Below are 19,718 nucleotides of genomic sequence, written 5' to 3' on the forward strand. Positions count from 1 at the left end.
ATGTCGGAGATAGATAAAGTTTTTAAAACTAGAATCTGAAGTCCACTACTAACCCTAGTCGTCTGCCAGTTAAATCCATTACTAAAACCTGTAAACCCTGAAGTACGGTGCGGCTCTCAGCGGACGGCAGGCGGTGCACGAAGCCCCGGAGATAAGAATGCTCGCGGCAGCTGCGCGTGCGCGGAATGCGCACCTGCCACCTGCCAGCGCCCGCGCATCTCACCGCAACACAAGTCCACACTACACAACTAAGTTGTGCTGTACACCGTACAAATTTGCAACTTATTCTGTTTGTATTTGGATATCTGCGTTTGAAGATGGGTTTTTTTATGAGCATAAAATTAAACGTCTCTTAAGTAATTGTTAACGCTGTTTTGAGTTGCAACTTTTTTATTCGCGTTTGTCACCGTATTTTATGGTCATAAAAACGTTTCATTAAAGTTAATGTTTAAGCTGTTTTAGTGCTTTTTAATGAGCCCTTTAATATGTCTCTCGCGTCTATGCCGGTACCAGTGCGAATTAATTGAATAGACTTATCTGCTTTGGATGTGTGTAGACTGTAGATTCTACCACAGGTAGGTGAAGTAGGTGTGGGCTCATACTTCTTGAACGAATTTTACCCCGAACGTTCAAAATGACTAATTTAACTTTAACATTAAAAAAAAAATTACATGCAATGAATTTTTTACTGCCCATTAATCCTCAATTCGCGTTACTTTAATGGTAATGCATATTCCGAGAAAATGATTAACACGATTACCATGCACTCCGGCGCACCTGTCCGCCGCGCCGTCCACAAAGAAACCTCACTAGCGCTGTAAAAAAAAACAATTTATATTAAATTTCGAACTAGACCTTTACACTCGACTTCGGTCGAACGTTATGGAAGGTATATGAACCGTAAAATTATTTGGGTACAATTGTTCAGATCTATTTCGTATTTTTTGCACGGCGCGTGTAGTACTATTTTGCTTGTAAATCCGTCGCCGCTCCAAATGGTCCCCCAATTTCTATTTTAGGCCAGGGTTTTTTGTTAAGTGTTAACGGACACTTTAAGAATTAAGACGAGAAAGATGCTCGTTGCTTATCTACATAATATTATATTATAAATCGAAGTTATTAATGAATACTTACAGAGTATTATTTTAAGCTTTTTATTAATTACTAGCTTTTGCTCGCGGCTCCGCCCGCGTTGTAAAGTTTTTCAGGCTAAAGTTTTCCATTATAAAAGTAGTAGTTTCCCGGGAGCCTATGTTCTTCCCAGGGTTTCAAACTGTCTCCATACCAAATTTCATCTTAATACATTGGGTAGTTTTTGAGTTTAAGACGTTCAGGCAGACGGATGCAGCGGGGGACTTTTGTTTTATAATATATTTTTATAGAACTTTTTAAGAGGAACAATCCCGTCATACATAATTGTTGCATAACTTTAACCGTTTACGCAGTGCACGTAACGGAAGCTCTCAAAACTAATAAATTGTCCCCGTATTTGCAACATTTTTCATTACTGCTCCGCTCCTATTGGTCATAGCGTGATGATATATAGCCTATAGTACTACACGAATAAAGAGCTAACCAACACAAAAATAAATTTTCAGTTCGAACCGGTAGTTTCTGAGATTAGCCATTACTGCTCCGCTCCTATTGGCCATAGCGTGATGATATATAGTCTATAGCACTCCACGACCAAAGGGCTATCCGACACAAAAAGATTTTTCAGTTTGGACCGGTAGTTCCTGAGATTACCCATTACTGCTCCGCTTCTATTGGTCATAGCGTGATGATATATAGCCTATAGCACTCCACGAACAAAGGGCTATCCAACGCAAAAAGAATTTTTCAGTTTGGACCGGTAGTTCCTGAGATTAGTCATTACTGCTCCGCTCCTATTGGGTATAGCGTGATGATATATAGCCTATAGCACTCCACGAACAAAGGGCTATCCAACGCAAAAAGAATTTTTCAATTTGGACCGGTAGTTCCTGAGATTAGCGCGTTCAAACAAACAAACAAACAAACAAACAAACTCTTCAGCTTTATATAATAGTATAGATACTCCGCCGTCTTAATTGCACTCACGCATATTTTACATTAAAATTATGCGTTAAAAAATTTAAATCCGTCGATCAAGCGAAAGTAACGCGGCCTTCATTATGAGTAAACAGTAAGCACCTGCCAAGTCTACTCAAGCTTGAAATTTACATTCACTAATGGATATGTAATACCTCTCGTCTCTCCCCCTACTGGCTTCAGGATGAATGGGCTGGAACCTGTGTCATAAAAACTGAAGCCTCAAATATACAGACTTACGTTGCCTTACGTACTGTCAACCCTCCCATAACTTTCCGATTTCTATTTATAAAATTTAGTAATGCACCCACTATCTTCGTTATTAGGGAAACATTTACCACCTGTTTGCTTGCCTAAGTTCAAATCTATATATATAAAAATGAATCCCTATTTCCCTTGGTCATCACGCGTGAACGGCTGGACCGATTTCACAATTTTTTTATGTGTTTGTTATTGTCAGGAGAAGGTTCTAATGAAAGAAAAAATTCAAAAAATTGCGTAGATAATTAGAAAATTTAAGAAAACTTAACGAATATATTAATTATAGCGTTTCCCGCGGCTCCGCCCGCGTTATAAAGTTTTTCAGGCTAAAGTTTTAAGGCCCGGGACCCTATGTTCTTCCCGGGGTCTCAAACTGTCTCCATACCAAATTTCATCTTAATACGTTGGGTAGTTTTTGAGTTCAACACGTTCAGGCAGACAGATGCAGCGGGGGACTTTGTTTAATAATAAATTTTTTAGAATTTTTTAAGAGGAACAATCCCGTCATACATCATTGTTGCATAACTTTAACCGTTTACGCAGCGCACGCAACGGAAGCTCTCAAAACTAATAAATTGTCCCTGTTTTTGCAACATGTTTCATTATTGCTCCGCTCCTATTGGTCATAGCGTGATGATATATAACTAAGAGCACTCCACAAACAAAGGGCTATCCAACGCAAAAATAATTTTTCAGTTTGGACCGGTAGTTCCTGAGATCAGCCATTACTGCTCCGCTCCTATTAGGTATAGCGTGATGATATATAGCCTATAGCACTCCACGAACAAAGGGCTATCCAACGCAAAAATAATTTTTCAGTTTGGACCGGTAGTTCCTGAGATTAGCGCGTTCAAACAAACAAACAAACAAACAATCTCTTCAGCTTTATATAATAGTATAGATATATAACTGTCAATTGTTTAAAATAACTGTCAGCGATTGACAGAATGCGCGCTGAAAATTCATAGTTAAGACGGGACAACGTCTGTCGGGTCAACTAGTATAAAATAAAAATTATTGTCATTTATTGATTTAATTGTACCGCCAAGGGCCTTAGTCTCTATGGCAGTGTAACTTCAAAGCCAATTGATCGTTGAACACCCGTTAGCCTGTAAGAATCGCCCGCATCAAGTCCTGAATTCATTACTGGGTCATCTGTCCAAGCACCGTCCGGGACATCGCAAATGTATCGCCCGCATTCAATAGTGGCTGTTTTGTTTTTATACTCCTTTGCTGCCTCGTTAGGGGTAGAGGAAAAAAGGGTCACGCGGCCATAGCTCAGGGCTGGTAAACTTAATGTTTGATTATTTTCTGCCCCTAAGAATCGTTGCTGTTCTAAGTGAATGGTATTATAATGGTTCAATTATTAGTAACACTTATTATGTCTCAAGGTGATGAGTTCATTGCTTTATAATTCAATGTTCAGGGATGACTTGTCATTAACTACCCCGATTTTTACAATGGTATTTTAGTTCGATTGTGGAAAAAAATGTACGCGCGAATTGAATTTCTCGGTGGATTGCTTCATCTCGGAGTTGATGAACTAAAATGAATAAACAAACAAATAACTTTCGGAATCATCTTAGCGTATATTATGTAATATTCTCCTTTTCACAAAAGTATTACTGAATTGTGCATGATATAAAAATACAGTTAGAATGAAATTATTACCCATTTTAGATATCGTTATGGTGTTATGTATTTTCGTCAATAAACAAATGTCGAACTAATTGCTTTCAGCATTTACTACTAACAGTACCACATCCAAACGATGTTTACATATTATAATAATGTAATAATTGTAATTCTGTATACATTGTTATGTAACTACTGTAATGTAAACTTCTCTTGCGGTGCAATACGTGGAGGTCGACTGCGGTTCACCACGGAATCCACCCGTTAGGCTCGGCGCAAACAGGTGCTAAAGCTGCGCAAGCGCAAAGGTTTGTTAGCGAGGGCTACCGAATTACGACTATGGTATAACTTGCATATCCGCTTTAATTTGAAATGATTCTACTTCAAACCAGATCTACCGTGCTCTGTAGTGTTCGAATAAACAAAAATATATTTTCTTTTTTAATTTTCATACTGAAAACATAACGCTACATCATTTTGCCGAAGAATGTTGTGTTATGCGATACGATTCGCCCCAGCTGTTTTTGTATAATCCTTAATAGAATTACAACTAAAGGAACATCCATTCGGCACGACACGCCATCTGTCTCGCGTTTAATATGTGGAATAGTCTTTGATTTCAATCGCTCCGAGGGTAGGCGGGGTTGGGGCAATTTGTGGCACCTGTCGATTTTTGACGCAGCTCAACAAAAAGTAAGAAATTGTCTGTAATATCAAACTTTAAACGTATGTATGTATTTTTAATTCAGAATGGATAATGATTTTAGGGCCTAAACAGATTAAAGTTGATTGTTAACAACATTGTCACCTGCCTTCGTAATAATTTGGCGATACTAAAACTTGATAACAACTAATGGTATCAGATTCCTAAACTTATAAATAATGTCATTTTAATATTGACTGTGGGGTCCTGCTGAATGTCACGAAGAAGCCATTCAAGACGGCGTACTGTCTCTTAGCTTTGAACATACACCATCAATAAACATCTTACGTCCGAACAAAACAAACTGCCCAAAACTTAAACCCCGATAATTCTCCACTCGCACTTAAGCCATAAAAAAAAATCAAAGAGAATAATAAATGAAAGTTATAATAGCTGCACGTTCGGCGATGCTGTCGCGGGCGCGAGCAGGTGTGCCATCAGCGTGCTGCGCAGGCGCATCTGCCGCGATGCGCCAATAACGCGCTGACACCGCTGTATTTAAACGCGCTTGTACGAGTCCTGGCTCAATCGGTGCCTGACTCTCGTGGGACGTGCTCGTGTCGTGTCGTGTTTGTGTGTCTGTCTGTGTGATTACTCGTATACAACATGATTATCTGCCTATCTGGTTTTGTTATTGCCGGGTTAGTATTTGTGTTTATCATTGTTATAGTGTAATTGGGAGTAATCATTTATTAATTCATTTATCATTATGTGCAAAAATAAGTGTTAATTTGTCATTTACATCTATTTATTACGAATTCATGGTATTGTTAGGTACTTAGATATTAAGTTAATTAATAAATTAAGCAGGTTTAATCATAATTATTGCATTAAGTGTAAATTTAATATAAATTATAAATCAGTACAACCGCGATATTTGTCATCTACAATTATACTATAAAAATATTTATTTAACCCAAATGCAAGTTACATTGTTATAATACGTGTCGAAATCTTAGACGCATCTATTCTAGTGATGATTGTTCGTGTCACGTTGTATTGTAAATCAATTGTCACATCGCACTAAGACACGAACGAATGCATTAAGTCAAGAGCGAAAATACATGTTGACGGAAGTCCATTTTAAATGTTAATGGTTGATGGGATATAAAATGTTTTTATATTCGTGGCACAGATTAGATGTATCGTAATGGAGAAAATATAAATCCGGTATAACTGTTTCAATGTAAATATACTACCATGAATTTAACCTTTTTAATGTTTTATTGATTGCTTGTATGATGTGGAATAATTAATAATGCCTTATTACCGGATAATATTTACATATATTGAAATAATACTAAATAAATTCTACCTGCAACCACTTATCGAGAAAGAAACTCATGAAAACTCACCATGTTTTCATATTTTTCTCCGCAACATCACTCATGAGGTGTTTAATTTAAAACCTAATCAACATTCAATATAGTATTATGAGGCATGTTAGTATAAATTTAAAGTTATATCGGTATCAAGTGTCCCCAGTTTCCCCCAGTCTACGGCTACCAAAATCTCACGAAATAGTAGTTTATTATCAATGAATGGAGTGGGTTGAAAGTTCTGTGCTATGATTAATGCTACCTCGAAACCACGTTGATCTTTTTTTTTGACAAATTGTTTGTTTTGTGTGTATTTATATAACTAATAAACATGTTTGCTTGTTACAGAACATCACCGACTTCAATACCGGTGACGTCTCGTAATGATATTGTAAGTATATTTGTCTTTATGCTTTCTAAACAATTTTATAAGACACTATAATTGCTCGAAGATGCAGTCAATATTTGTCTTAAAGCTGCTATAATAAATTTTTCTACATTGACGAATTTCAATTTAAATAGATTAAAAGTGAATATGTTTTATTCTTATTTCAATTATCATTTGAATAATTTGTCTTGTTGGATATCAACATAATATTATATTTATAAATAAATAAGCATGTATGTTAACGAGTTGTGATTGTTATCAGAGTGTGGTGGAGCGGCTGGGCGGCGCGTGCGAGCGGCCGCTGGCGCCGGGCGGCGCGCGCTACTCGCCGCACCACCACCAGCTGCTGCAGCACTTCGCGCCGCCGCTCGCGCACAGAGGTACACGTCTCACCGAAACTATACTAGCGCCGTCTGCCAATTAGGGACACATGCATTTTGAATTCAACTGATATATTTATAGAAAAAAAAAAATATAAATTTATAGTGTTACTTTTCGATGAAGACTTGGGAATAGTGATCTTTAAAAATAAAATTGAATAATACTTTTTCTTAATTTTAGAAATACTAATAAGTATTGTGTTCCTCAGGTGTGGGTCGGTCCAGCAGCAGCTCCGCGGAGTCCGTGTCGAGTCACAGCGCGTCGCCGCCGCCGGGCGCCGTGCCCCCGCCGCCTGCGCTGGCGCCCGCGCCCGGCGCGCCGCCCACACTCGCGCCACACCCGCACGCGCCGCTCGCCTCCGTGAGACCGCTCAACTACAATCGATATACGTGAGTATCATATCAACATTTATAATTATTATTTACATTTACTACACGATTATTAAAAACTACATTAATGATTACTATAATTTAATAACCATAATACGATTAACTAATAATAATGTTTGATTGTTGCAGTCGCGTAAGGACTCTGTACGCTTGCCTGGGGGAGGGTGACGGCGAGCTGTCCTTCGAGCCGAACCAGATCATCACGAACGTGGCGCCCTCCGGCGAACCGGGTTGGCTGCGCGGCACCCTCAACGGCAAGACCGGCCTTGTGCCAGAGAACTACGTCGAACCGCTCCCCTAAACCCCGCCACTGTCCTAGCTGATGCTAGACTATGGACTTACCTGACGAGAAATCTGTCACAATCGTTCAACACGAACGCACTGCAAGACTGGCCTTGTAAACGATATTATACGGTCTTAGTGGATGCGGGACTTGAGCTGACGAGTGAAGAGCTAGCGAGATGGATCGAACCTCAGCGTGTTAACGAGACTGAGTTCTATCTGCCTTAGTGGATGCAGGACTAGGGACGTATTAGGAAAATTTACTGAATTACGAAGTCCTAGTGGATGCGATACTACATTATGTGGTAAATACAGAGTACTCGTGTTACCTCGCTGCGCATGGAAACGAATTTTTGGTAAAAAAAATCTCATCGTCCCCAATAGTTGGTAACAAACAAAATAAATGTCTTCTCAGTCAGTTGGTATAGAGATGATAATTCCGTAATGCATTTGAGAATATGGTTTTGATAAGCAATATCATTGGCGTAACTGAATATTTATAGAGTAAATGGTGTTTAATATAGGTAAGGTATGTGTTCAAAACTAAGTTACGGTAGTGGCGATTTTAAAGAAAAGGTACTTTTGTCCCTCCCTTTACTCTAGTTACGCCAATGAGCACGTTTTGTATTAGCCGTAACAAGTCTGAGACGCTTGCCAGATAGACTTTACTTACATTCCATATCAGCATTCGTAATATAGTAACAGTTTCGCCGTCGACAGATGGCGCGCATCTCACAGTATTTAAGAGCTTCCCGTGTTTATTAATGTGCGTCTGGCTGACACTACGGTGGATTTGGGCCGACGGCAAACTATTTTGGGAGTTTTCATATCAAAATCTTGCACTTTTTGCCTTCAAAGTATTATAATAAGGTTTAGAATAACTAACATACAAAACGCAATTCCGGCCTAAATATATTTTCTAACGATTTACTTGCAATGGCGCCGGCAGCATTTACGTTTAGTTACGAGTTCCTTTACTAGATGGCGCTATTGTGAATTTGTCAGACTGCCACAAATCCACCGCAGTGTGCCACTCCATCCAGCAGGCCTCGTATGTCGCCTACAGTGATTCAAATTACATATCGTAACATAGCTGCCATATCGATTTGTCCATTTTTGGAGAATGTTTATAGAGGAGAGATATTGTGAAGCTGTTTATAAGTGATGTGTTACATCGAGATAGTGTAGCATGATCGGGTGGCGCGCTGACGACCGGGCACAACACCGGAGTTGCGGAAATAGATTTTAAACCACCTCGGAATATATGTTCATTGTTTTGTTAGGGAAGACCCTCAGTCTATGAATGATCAATAAGCAAAAACTGATTGATCATTCATAGCTACGTCTATATCAGAGGTTCCCTAACGTTTTTTTCCCATAGACCACTTTAAAAATTTTGCTGGTTCCGGTGGACCCCCTGCAGCTAAATTTCTACCATATTCCCCCAGAATATGCTAGTTTTTACAAGTAACAGTTGCTGACCTTCTTAAAATATTATCTGTCTACATTGATAGGTGAAGTCAAGCCAACATTCAAGCTCTTTACTATCAAAATCAGATACATTCTTGTGGACCCCCGCTTACGAATTGTGAACTCCTATTTTTTGGTCACGCCAAAGTAGACCTTCGAGTCTTAAGTGAACGCCTGGGGGTCCATCTGAACCACTTTCGGAATCAATGGTCTATACTGTGGACAAAATCAAAGGAAATATATCGGTAAAGGTCCCGTAACGTCTTTATATTTACGCCACAATACGTATTTTTATGTAAGTTTTATACGAAAAAAAAATAATCTTCTCGCTTTTATACTGTATTTTTAAATAGCTGAATAAACGCGTATTTTAATAATTGTGCCAGTTAACACGATTGACTTTCCGTTGATATTAAGAGTGAATGGAGTATGTGCGAATGAATTGTTTTAATTATTTTATGGACAATGAAATGTGAATGAATAAGGTGATAATAATGTTAAGTGGATGGCGTAAATATAAATATGTCGGGGCGGAGCCGTCGTAACTATTTATGGGCTAGCATGCGTGTGCACTATTTTTGTCTCCTTCGCACTCACCCGTCACGTTGCGTGTGACGTCATCGCGCCCACACACATGATGGGTTGAGAGTGTTGTGTGCGGCCTCGTGCGAGCGACGTCGGGCGCCACCCTTATAGTTTCCTATCATTTACGTAGTAGGAGCGCACGTTAAGCGACACCAAATATAATATTTCTTAGTGTTACATATTTTGTTGATTGTTTTTTAACGGTTTCTGTATATTTTGTATATTGTACATAAGAGTTTGTTGATATTTTTAACTATTTATAATTATACTTTGTTGTGAATTTTGTACCAAATAAAATTGTAACGTATTACGCAATGTCCTCACGGATGCCTAATTATAAACGAATATTAAAACATTGCCTTGTTTTATTTATGTTTTTGAAACTAGCAAAATCGTGCAAATAAATGTTATTCATATAATAATACCAATTATATCAGTTTCATCAATAGATTTGGACGATATTAAATTATAAAATCGAAAGCATTACAAATATTACGGTATCGTTTCAAATAATGATAACATGAATACCGCGCGAAAAATTAGTGATTCTATAGAAGCACTTACGAGATGTGGACGACAATTTCGTAGCTTATTGTCCTTGAGATTCAATCGCAGCCAAGGTTTGTATTATATTAGCCTATAAAATCCCAACGATGCATTGGGCGAAGGTTTCCTATGAAGCGCGATTAACTAAAGGTAAGTCGTGTTACTACTATGGAAGGGCTTTTACACTTGTGTTGAAGATAAAACTTCTCGCATTGAACTTGCAGCTGTCATGTACTGTATTATTTTTTGCAGGCTACGATCGGAGTAGACTGTAATCCAATTAAAATGATTACTGTCTTTGGCTTACTTGCGATGGGCGCCAGAATGGCGTATTTGACTCGCTGTTACTTATACCAAATATTAATGATATATAAACCTAACACCGAGAGAGTTATTAAAATTCGTTAAAAAAACAAGTTCCAATCCCAATTGGTTGTGATTCATCCAAATCAACAAGTTATAAGTCTTTGAATGTCGGTAGAAGGGGTAAGTGTGAAAAAAACGAGAAAAGACGCCCAATACGCGCACATGACGTCATTGGAAATTACGTGCGTGCGTGCAAAAGAAATGAAGCAATATCCACTAAGACCCCACGCCTACGCATTACAATACTTGAAATATGATTTACTGCTTTTGCACCAATTTTCACAATAGAATTTCTCTTGCATACTGTTGATGTTCATATAGAATAATTTATAAAATCAAGCATAGGGAATGATACTTCAGTCTGGATTTCAAGGGAGTGCTCTTTAAAGTTGTATGATAGTATACAATCGAGTACAATATTGAGGATATTGAACACAACAATTTGCTGTATATATTTTATTATAACACTTAACATTATTTAAAAATATATGAAACACTGGAAGCGAAAATAACCGTAATTCATATGAATATACAACCGTACCGGATATTTTACATATTTTGTGATAAACTCAACACGAGCGTGCTTTACGTATTATACAAACAATATTACATCTATGACATTATTAAAGGCGTCTCAAGATGGCGGCACACGGAAATTTTGCAACCATTTGTTTATGCAACTTGAAACGAGATGTATAAGACAAAAATAAATATATTGTGCAACTTGAAATAAATGCACGAGATATAGAAGACAAAAAATGCATCTATTTTGGTTCACCACCCATGAATGAAGTGACTGTATTATAATTTCAATGGATTTAAATTTGACTTAATAACTGCCATTTTGTTCAACCAGTATTTTCAAAACAAAGGACAAAAAACAATTTTTTAAATCTTATAAAAATAATAATGAAAAAAAAAATTGCGTAAAAAGAACCTATTTATTTACATTACGTTTCGCAAGGTTGTTTGTAAGTCAATTTATTTTATTGGTTTCATCTTGCGACCTTGCACTACGATATTGGTATGTATCGATCTTGGAATAGGTACCTACACCACGTTAGTTGCTATCATAGGAGCCCAAAACAGATGTCCAAACTCCCATTAGTGAGTCCCGTAGTGTAACTCACGTGGATCAACGTAATATTATTGGCAACGTATAATAGTCACTTTTAGAACCAAAATAAACAGCGCAATAAAGTCATATAACTTTCAAATAGATGGATGGGTTTATTTAAATTAAGGCAGCGAAATACTTCAGTATCTTGAAAATAAATCTCACTATAAATAAACAGGCTATTAGTTGTTAAAATCCGTGCCCCGCCATCCAATACAATTACCCTAAATGCATATAGTATGTACAATAAGCCATATAACACCTAATCAGCTACTCAGGCGTAAGCGTTACGCTGGGCTTAGTACACGATTATTTACAATATCCAAAAATGCCTCGAAATATAACTGTACAGTACTGCCACTATATTATTAAAATAAAAGCAGTTAGGTAAAGTATAAACACCAGCCTTGCACGCGAAATTTAAACAAATACATTATAATTTCTAACAATTGTATCGTTTGGTTAAATTTTAAAGTTTGAGGTAATCGCAAAACTATCTTAACCATCAAATACTGAGATGAAATCTATTTTCAACTAGGCATTAGTCGGAGATGGGTCAAGGCGGTAGATTTCATTTTTTTTTCAGACAGGTTGTAAAGCCCAGAAATATGAGTTAGGCCGTTATAGTATCAACTGCCTCATTTGATGTGTAATAAAGACTCTGCCATAACTATGTAAAATGTTGGTATGTCTATATATCTATCTAATCTGCCCGTACCCACGCACTGCTGAGTATAGGCCTCCTCTTTGTCACGCCACTCTTCTCCGTTTTGTGCGAGTCTTAGCTACTGCTTCCCGACATAGCAGGCCAGGTCTTATGTCCATCGGGCTGGTGGTTTGCCTCTTCAGCACCTTCCTCGGCACCATTCGGTGGTTGCCTTTATCTACCTGCCGTCATACCATCTAGCTAAGTGTCTCGCCCATTTTTACTCCAGTTTGGCGATGCATGTGCTGACGTCTACCCCCCTTATTCATAGACGATTTTTATCGAAGGACAGAGCATTGCTGTGATCACAAGTCTGTTTCTCAGCTTTGTTTATCTGACAGCCAACCAGTTTCAAGTGGTATTTCAATATTATCCAAACACAACGGCCCTATGTCTACGCACTGCGAAGGCTGCCATGCCATCAGCACTGAGAAACAGACTTGTTATCAAAGCAATGCTCCGTCCTTAGATAAAAAACATTTTTGAATAAGGGGGTACGACTTTGGTCCGACGCCGAATTTCCACGTTTGGCACACGACCTACCAAGTGGACACCTAGCATGGCCCGATCCATAGCCCGCTGTGCTACTCTGATCTTGTACAAATGTGTTATGGTGAGGTGTCATATTTCGGCCTTGTAGTGAGCATGGGCAGTACACATTGGTTGTATATCTTGGTCTTAAGACATTGAAGGATTTTTGACTAAAAGCGTCATATAATTTCTCAAAGTGATCTTCTTCAACTGACATACCCGATGAACGATGGCCATGATAAATGTATATAATATATGGTATTATACATTGCCATTGCCTTAAATGGAATAGTAAGCTTGACACGTCATATAAAAATAAGTTTTTGGAACGATTATCTACCACCACTGACAAAATTTGGATGTAATTTATAATGAAATTAGTTATGACTTCGCAACTTGGTCGGTGACCTTAGTCGGTTCCCTATGGAACATATAAAAAGGAATATTTACCATATTTGTTTACATTTCTGGCCCGTCCCAAGGTAGTGTTTACGCTTTAATATAAGTTCATTTGTTCACTTTATTCAAAATCGCTAGTTACTAAAATAATCATATTTGATGTCACAAAACGTACTGATAAACTATTTAAATCTCTATTTATCCACGATCTAGTGATTTCCGTTTCGTTAATTATTTCAATTCTGGCTTGACACACCTACACTGAAATGGAGTACAGTTTATTACAAATGTACTCAGTTTTAACAGTCAAACACAATATAAACCTTTTTTTTTAATCCAAGGGTTGTATTTTTGCATATTACTTTAAAACGCTGAACATACTGAACTATGAAAACGTAAGCTCTAAAATCCGTTCGCATAGGGCTTACTCTTAGACAGTCTTGTCGAAGGTAAACGACAAATCCATACGATTTGCGGAAAGAACCATTCCAAAATATTTTTTGAAAACACAGCGCATGCTATGTAAGGAGAATGGTGGAAATAAATTTATTTTAATATTATCAATGTAATATTAGCTTACACTTAGTCATTGGAAGATAGGCAGAGATGCAACTCGTGTTGTTTAGTGACTATTCAAATATTTAGGCGGCAACACCATTGTCAAATCTGGCATGGATCCAAGCAACTCATGATTTTAGACTTTTAATGCTCTCTAAATCCCTAATCTTAACTACATGCACAATGCAATGCACCAGCTGAATATGGTGCGTCATTCATTCATTCATTGTAATAATATACCTTGTCGCATCGTATTTGTCGCTTACCACAAATAAGATATCAATACAATAAATCGTATTGTATGTGAATAGGTCTGACATCGACTATATTTTTTTTGGATAGATTACTCATGTTTCTGTTTTGGTCTGAATTTGTGTCAACATGAGCGCCGGGAGGGGGGTGCAAGTAGGTGCACGTGCACCCCCCCCCGCCTAGAAATAATTACAAAAAAAGGCACTGAATAAATCTGCAACAATGAGAACTATCGAACACAGAGGGTTTTTATTATAGAAAATTTTCACAAGCCAGCGCGATTTGAATTTGAAAAAAATAATTTACGGTATTATGTAGTACACACCATAGGCGTTGATGCACCTCCCTTAAACTAATCTTAGCGGCACCAGTGTGTCAATGACTACAATACTAAAGGAGCTTAGTCTGGCATTCCGACACAAGCTACGAATCATCAGGCTAGCGAACTGATCGCTGAAGACCGGACGTCCTGGCGACTTAGCCAATCTATATGATTTGTATAGAAAAGCACTGTTTAAAGTTGTTTCCAGTAACCTGTATCTTATGAATACTCATTTTATTTCAATATGACATTAAATGAACATCTTTTTAACAATGACGATTTATATTTTCAATGAACGAATCAAGAAATAGCAAGTCATTAAGTAAATAATTTAAATACCATCTAGAGCATAATCATGTAAAATATACGGCCTACATGTTGTGTTAGCACTATATTTTGTGGGAAACATCTAGGTGTACTGTTACATTTAGAATATAATATACGAATAACATTCTTACATATAACACGAAAATATTCATTTTGTTGCAAATAAACACTTCATTTTATTTTTTAAAAGCACTATCTACCAATAGTCACACTTGATCTCGACGCGTCCAATAACGAGCACTCGTACTCTGCCACCGAAATTAAACGAGGTCGAACGAATCACGAACACTTCACTCGAAAAATAATTACGATATTTACGAGGGTGGAGTCTTCAAGGAAAGAGGACAGCCGACATGAATATATCGTAGTGACGTCATGACAGCGGGAGCGACGTCGCCGGCGCGGGAGTCGCGCGTCTTACCCGGCGACGCGGCCGCACACGACGAATTAGCTGCGCGCCGGCGTCTCCTCCCCGCGCGCCGCCCCCGCCCCCGCCGCCGCCGCCGGGGCCGCCGCCGCCAACCACTCCAGCCGCCGCGCCTCCGTGGCGCGCACCACGCGCAGCAGCGCCGAGTACTTGTCGTGCAGCGCGCGCAGCTTAGCCGCGCTCTCCTCGGCCGCGGCCCGTGTGGCACGCTTCAGCTCCGCCACGGTGGCGTCGCGGGCAGCTAGCGCCGTCTCCAACTCGTGCGCACGCGCCGCCGCCGCATCTGCGCGCGCTGTGGCAGCCTCCGCGCTGGCCTCGGCGCGGGCGCAGGCGGCTCGCAAAGCGCGCTCGTCGATACCGGGACGCGGGGCGGGCGCCGCCGCCGTGCGCGCCGCCTCCGCCAGCCGCGCCTCCCGCTCGCCCAGCACGAGCAGCTCCCGCCGCAGCCGGCGCACGTGCTCGGCGCGGCGCTCGGAGAACCAACGCGGCGCGCGCCAGTGCCTCGACGTGCCGCGCCGCCTCGAACGAGTCGGCGCGCTGCCGCTGCAGCTCGGCGGCGTCCAGGGCCCGCGCTGCCTCGGCCTCGTGCAGCGCGGCCTCGGCACGCAGCCGGGCAGCCCGCTCGGCGGCCAGCGCGTCGTGTGGTTCGGCGGCGGGGGCGCGGCGGGGGGCAAGGGCGGGCGCGGGCTCGCGCGTGAGGCGCGTGCGCAGCTCGTCTCGCTCGCGGGTGAGCGCCAGCACGCGGTCCTGCAGCGCGTGGGTGCGCAGCTCGAGCGCGCGCACCTGCCGACAGCGGCCGAGCAGGCGGCGGTTGCGCTCGGCGTGCGCCTCGCGTCGCCAGCGCTCGTACATGAGCTGCGCGTGCAGTAGCGCCACCTGCTCAGCCATCTCACTCACGCCGGTTCCGGCGCTGCCGGTGCGGCCCGCGTACAAATCCGCGAGGTACGTGTCCAGCCGATCAGATCCCGTCTCGCCCTGCACAATGCAAACAAATTAAGTAAAATAAAACAATTATAAAATATATTCGCCCGCATGAAAATATTTTCCAGAATAAAAGTCCCGTTATATATTTATCCATAATAAAATGTAACCTTCCCAGAGGCTCAAACATATCAAATTTCATCAATATCGATTCAATTATTCAATAGTGAAATCACAACAGATACACAGAGTTACTTTAGTATTTACAAAATTATATGAGTACAGAAGTATGATAATAGATAGTAGCACGATGAAACAACACCTGTCGGGCAGTCTCCTCCGGGAATGCTCGGTAAAAGTCAGAGATGATGAACTCGTAGGGCTCCGGCCAAGTGTCGACGGTCTGCACGGCGACTTCGGAGCGGCGCGTGGAGCCGGCGCGCTCGCAGGACGCGGGGCGGCGCGGCGGCGGCGCGCGGCCCGACGACGACGCGCGCGAGCGACGCGACGGCGGCGAGTGGCGCCGCGGGTCGGGGATGGACGCGCGCTCGCGCCCGTAGCCTTCCGTCTCGGGCCAGTCGTCCGGCGCCGCCGACAGCCGCGTCAGCTCCAGCACCTCGCGGTCTTCCACGTTGAGCGGCTCGCTGTCGGGCCCGGTGGGGCGGCTGGGCTCGGGCCGCGCCACCCCGGCGGCGGGCGGCGCCCCCGCAAACGGCACCGGCGAGTCCGCCGCGCGACGCTCCAGCGCCACTCGCGCCAGCCGCGCCGTGTACGCGTCCCCGGCTGGGGACGTCTCCTTTCGCGGCGGCGACGTGCCGCGGGAACGGCGCCCGATTGCGCGGACTGCGCCGGAGTCGGCAGGAAATCTAAACTGAGCGCGGGTCTCTCGCGCCGGCGTGTTCTCCGGGGTCGCTTCTACGGCAGCTTCGGGTGGCTCGGCCGCATCCGCATCGGCCGGCAGAGGAGTCGGGGGTGCCGAATCAGCACCACAGCGGTCTACCAGCGGGAACCACGGCTCGGCGCCGGGACGCAGCGCGGAGGCGGCGCGTGCGGCGTGCGCGCCCGAGCCCGGCGCCGGCGACTGCGCGGGGGGGGCGGGCGGCGGCGCCGGCTGCGGGGACGGAGCGGGGTCGTCGCGCATCGGCAGCGACAAGCGGCGTGTCTCCGCCACCACGTCATGGATCTCGAGGCGAGCCCATCGGTTGGGGTCGGCCTCGCGCAGCCGCGAGCCGACGAGCAGCGCCGGGTGCAGGCGCACGGAGGAGGCGAGCGAAGCGACGGCGCGCTCCCAGGCCTCACGTGGGCCGTTGTAATCGGCGCCATGTGCCCGTAGCGCCTCAGCCAGCGTGCACGGGTGTGTGGCGTACAGCGCACGGAACAACGCCAGCTGCGCCAGGTGCAAGTGCGCACGCGCAGACGGCGGCGGCGGCGGTTCCAGTAACGCCGGTCGGATCAACGCATCCGCCAGGTCCTGAGAGAGGGTTTTACAATATTTTATTTATTACAGGCATATGATTTTGATTATATTATCTCTAAATTGGATAATTATTCAATACTGAAAGTTATCATCTTTGGCCTTTCTTACAGATTACAGAATAATATATTACCGAGTGAGTACTCGACATCCATAGTCAATATCGATAAGTGAAGTCCACGTACGTGCGGATGCGTGACCACGAGGGAGGGTGCGGCGGGCACGAGGGCCGCGAGCGCGAGCAGCGCGTGCAGCAGCGGCAGCGTCTCGCGCTCCATGCGCGCGGCGCGCAGCAGGTCGCGCGCCAGCGGGTGCGTGGGCAGGCGGTGCAGCCAGGGCGGGCGGCGCGCCACGAGCGGCGCGAGCGCGGCGAAGGCGTGGTGGCGGGCGCCGCGGTCGGCGCGCAGCTGGTCCTGCAGCGCGTCCAGCAGGTGGCGCGCGTGCGCCTCGGGCGCGCGGGCGAGCAGCTCCAGGGCGCGCGCGGAGCCGGTGCGCGCGTGGTAGAGCAGCAGGGCGCGCGTGAGCCAGGGCTCGCGCACGGCGGCGTACAGCGCGCAGAGCGCCTCGGCCGCGTCACGAGCCCCCGCCGCGCCGCCCTCCAGCAGCGCGAACACTTCGCCCACCTCGCACGCCGCCAACATCTCCGAATGCCTACAATAAATCACATCACTTTATATTTATAGTTTCCTAGGCTATGAAATATCAGTTTATTTTGATTTATTATAAATTTATGGATGTAACAACATTAATAAGCCTCGATAGATTGACCCAGTTTCCATACATAACCAAAATCAAACAGAATTTTATTTTCAGTTCTTTGATTAAAAAAATCATACAAATACCTAGTTGTTTGGAACAACCTTATACACAACTTTCTATTTCATTTCTTTTAACATTTTATGTTTTTCCATGACTTGTTAATACAATATTAATGACAATGACCTTTATTATCTATTGGATTACTGGATAGATAATGGAATATTTAAGTGATGTTAAATATCTACAATCTGACATGCTATTTTGTACCTGCACAGTTATTATTAAAACTTATAAAAAATCTTTACATTCTCCATCTGCTTCATATAACTATACCCTGAGACTAGCCAGTTTTTTGCCTAATCATAAAGAATAAACCCACATCCAGCACAATACTGATCAGAACTTACAAAATAATATCACTGGAATCCATGTCACTCCAATAAATTGAACATTATCCACACAATATTATATTAAGATAAAGAAAACAAAAGTAAGCAAATAGTATTTTCCTTTTAAACAAAGACTAACTCATAGTAGTATTACACTATTCAAATAAAAAGGTAATCATTGAAAAGTGACACCATATGTATTTACATAGAGTTCTTTTAATAATAGTTATATGCTTGTATTACAATACAACATCAATTTGCTTAAATAAAATATTGGAGATCTATTAAATTTTTATCTAAAATTCATTGAATAAAGTATTGTATAAAATGTTGTGAAGTAAACTATAGATCACATATGGTTGTAATATGCCTTGATTGTAAATTTTGTTATATAGTTTTCTTCCATGTATGTGTTGCTGTGAACTTTGTTGTCAGTCATTGTATAATAAAAATAAACAATTATACAACTTGCATGTTATATCCCAAGGGTAAAAACATATTGGATATGTTAAGAAATGTTTGTGCGTATGTTGATACGTGTTTGTATATTTATTATCCTGAATGGAATCCTCCCTTCAGTATTGCAGGTCTCTGGTATTCCTACAAGATTAAAGCACAATATTGCATATAGATTTAACCCTGCTGTGTGCTTCAATGTTTAAGTATTCAACACTGACGTCCAATAAATCAACTGCCTTTGTGTAATGTTCGTGCATGATGCAAGAATGCCGGCGGAAATTACCTACCTATCGTTTTTTTATTTTCTACTCTCGCATGCCACATTAGTAAGCGTATTTGTACTCCACGGACCTATCGCGTCGCTCACACGGCGGCGCACACATTGCCTCGCAGCCCGACGCGAATAACATCAAACATAGACAATATAATTATCAAAATATAATACCAGTCAGCACTTCGGAGAGATGTCCCTTGGGTCACCGCAGCAGGAGGAATTTTGATTTCTTTCAGCTCTACTCCGCTCACAAAGTCACGATTGGATCGTTTGGCAAATAAAATTAACGCAAGATAGATTCTAATTTACAATAGGATAGCAAAAAGTAATTTTCACACTTCGGTTCGGCGATTCACTGACAATAAATGACATTGACAAGCATTTGACACCAACAGCTGACATTGTGTA

General features: G+C 42.3%; 2 protein-coding genes across 2 annotated transcripts; one reads left to right on the forward strand and one right to left on the reverse strand.

Moving 5' to 3' along the window:
- The first annotated feature begins 5,126 nt into the window (after positions 1–5,126).
- On the forward strand, positions 5,127–9,838 carry LOC115453425 (rho GTPase-activating protein 26). Its single transcript, XM_030182115.2, has 5 exons — positions 5,127–5,310; positions 6,337–6,379; positions 6,639–6,756; positions 6,966–7,146; positions 7,276–9,838. The coding sequence occupies exons 1-5, from the start codon at positions 5,276–5,278 to the stop codon at positions 7,445–7,447; spliced, it is 549 nt and encodes a 182-aa protein (XP_030037975.2). The 5' UTR covers positions 5,127–5,275; the 3' UTR covers positions 7,448–9,838.
- A 998-nt stretch (positions 9,839–10,836) lies between these two features.
- LOC115453427 (hamartin) lies at positions 10,837–19,688 on the reverse strand. The gene is given in 5 exon segments (XM_037447600.1): positions 10,837–15,510; positions 15,512–16,009; positions 16,278–17,426; positions 17,615–18,080; positions 19,482–19,688. Coding segments are annotated over 4 exon segments (2,559 nt in total). The 5' UTR covers positions 18,071–18,080; positions 19,482–19,688; the 3' UTR covers positions 10,837–15,054.
- Positions 19,689–19,718: the final 30 nt, after the last annotated feature.

This window comes from Manduca sexta, chromosome 7, assembly GCF_014839805.1.
Source record: "Manduca sexta isolate Smith_Timp_Sample1 chromosome 7, JHU_Msex_v1.0, whole genome shotgun sequence".
In the NCBI taxonomy this organism is placed as follows: Eukaryota; Metazoa; Arthropoda; class Insecta; order Lepidoptera; family Sphingidae; genus Manduca; species Manduca sexta.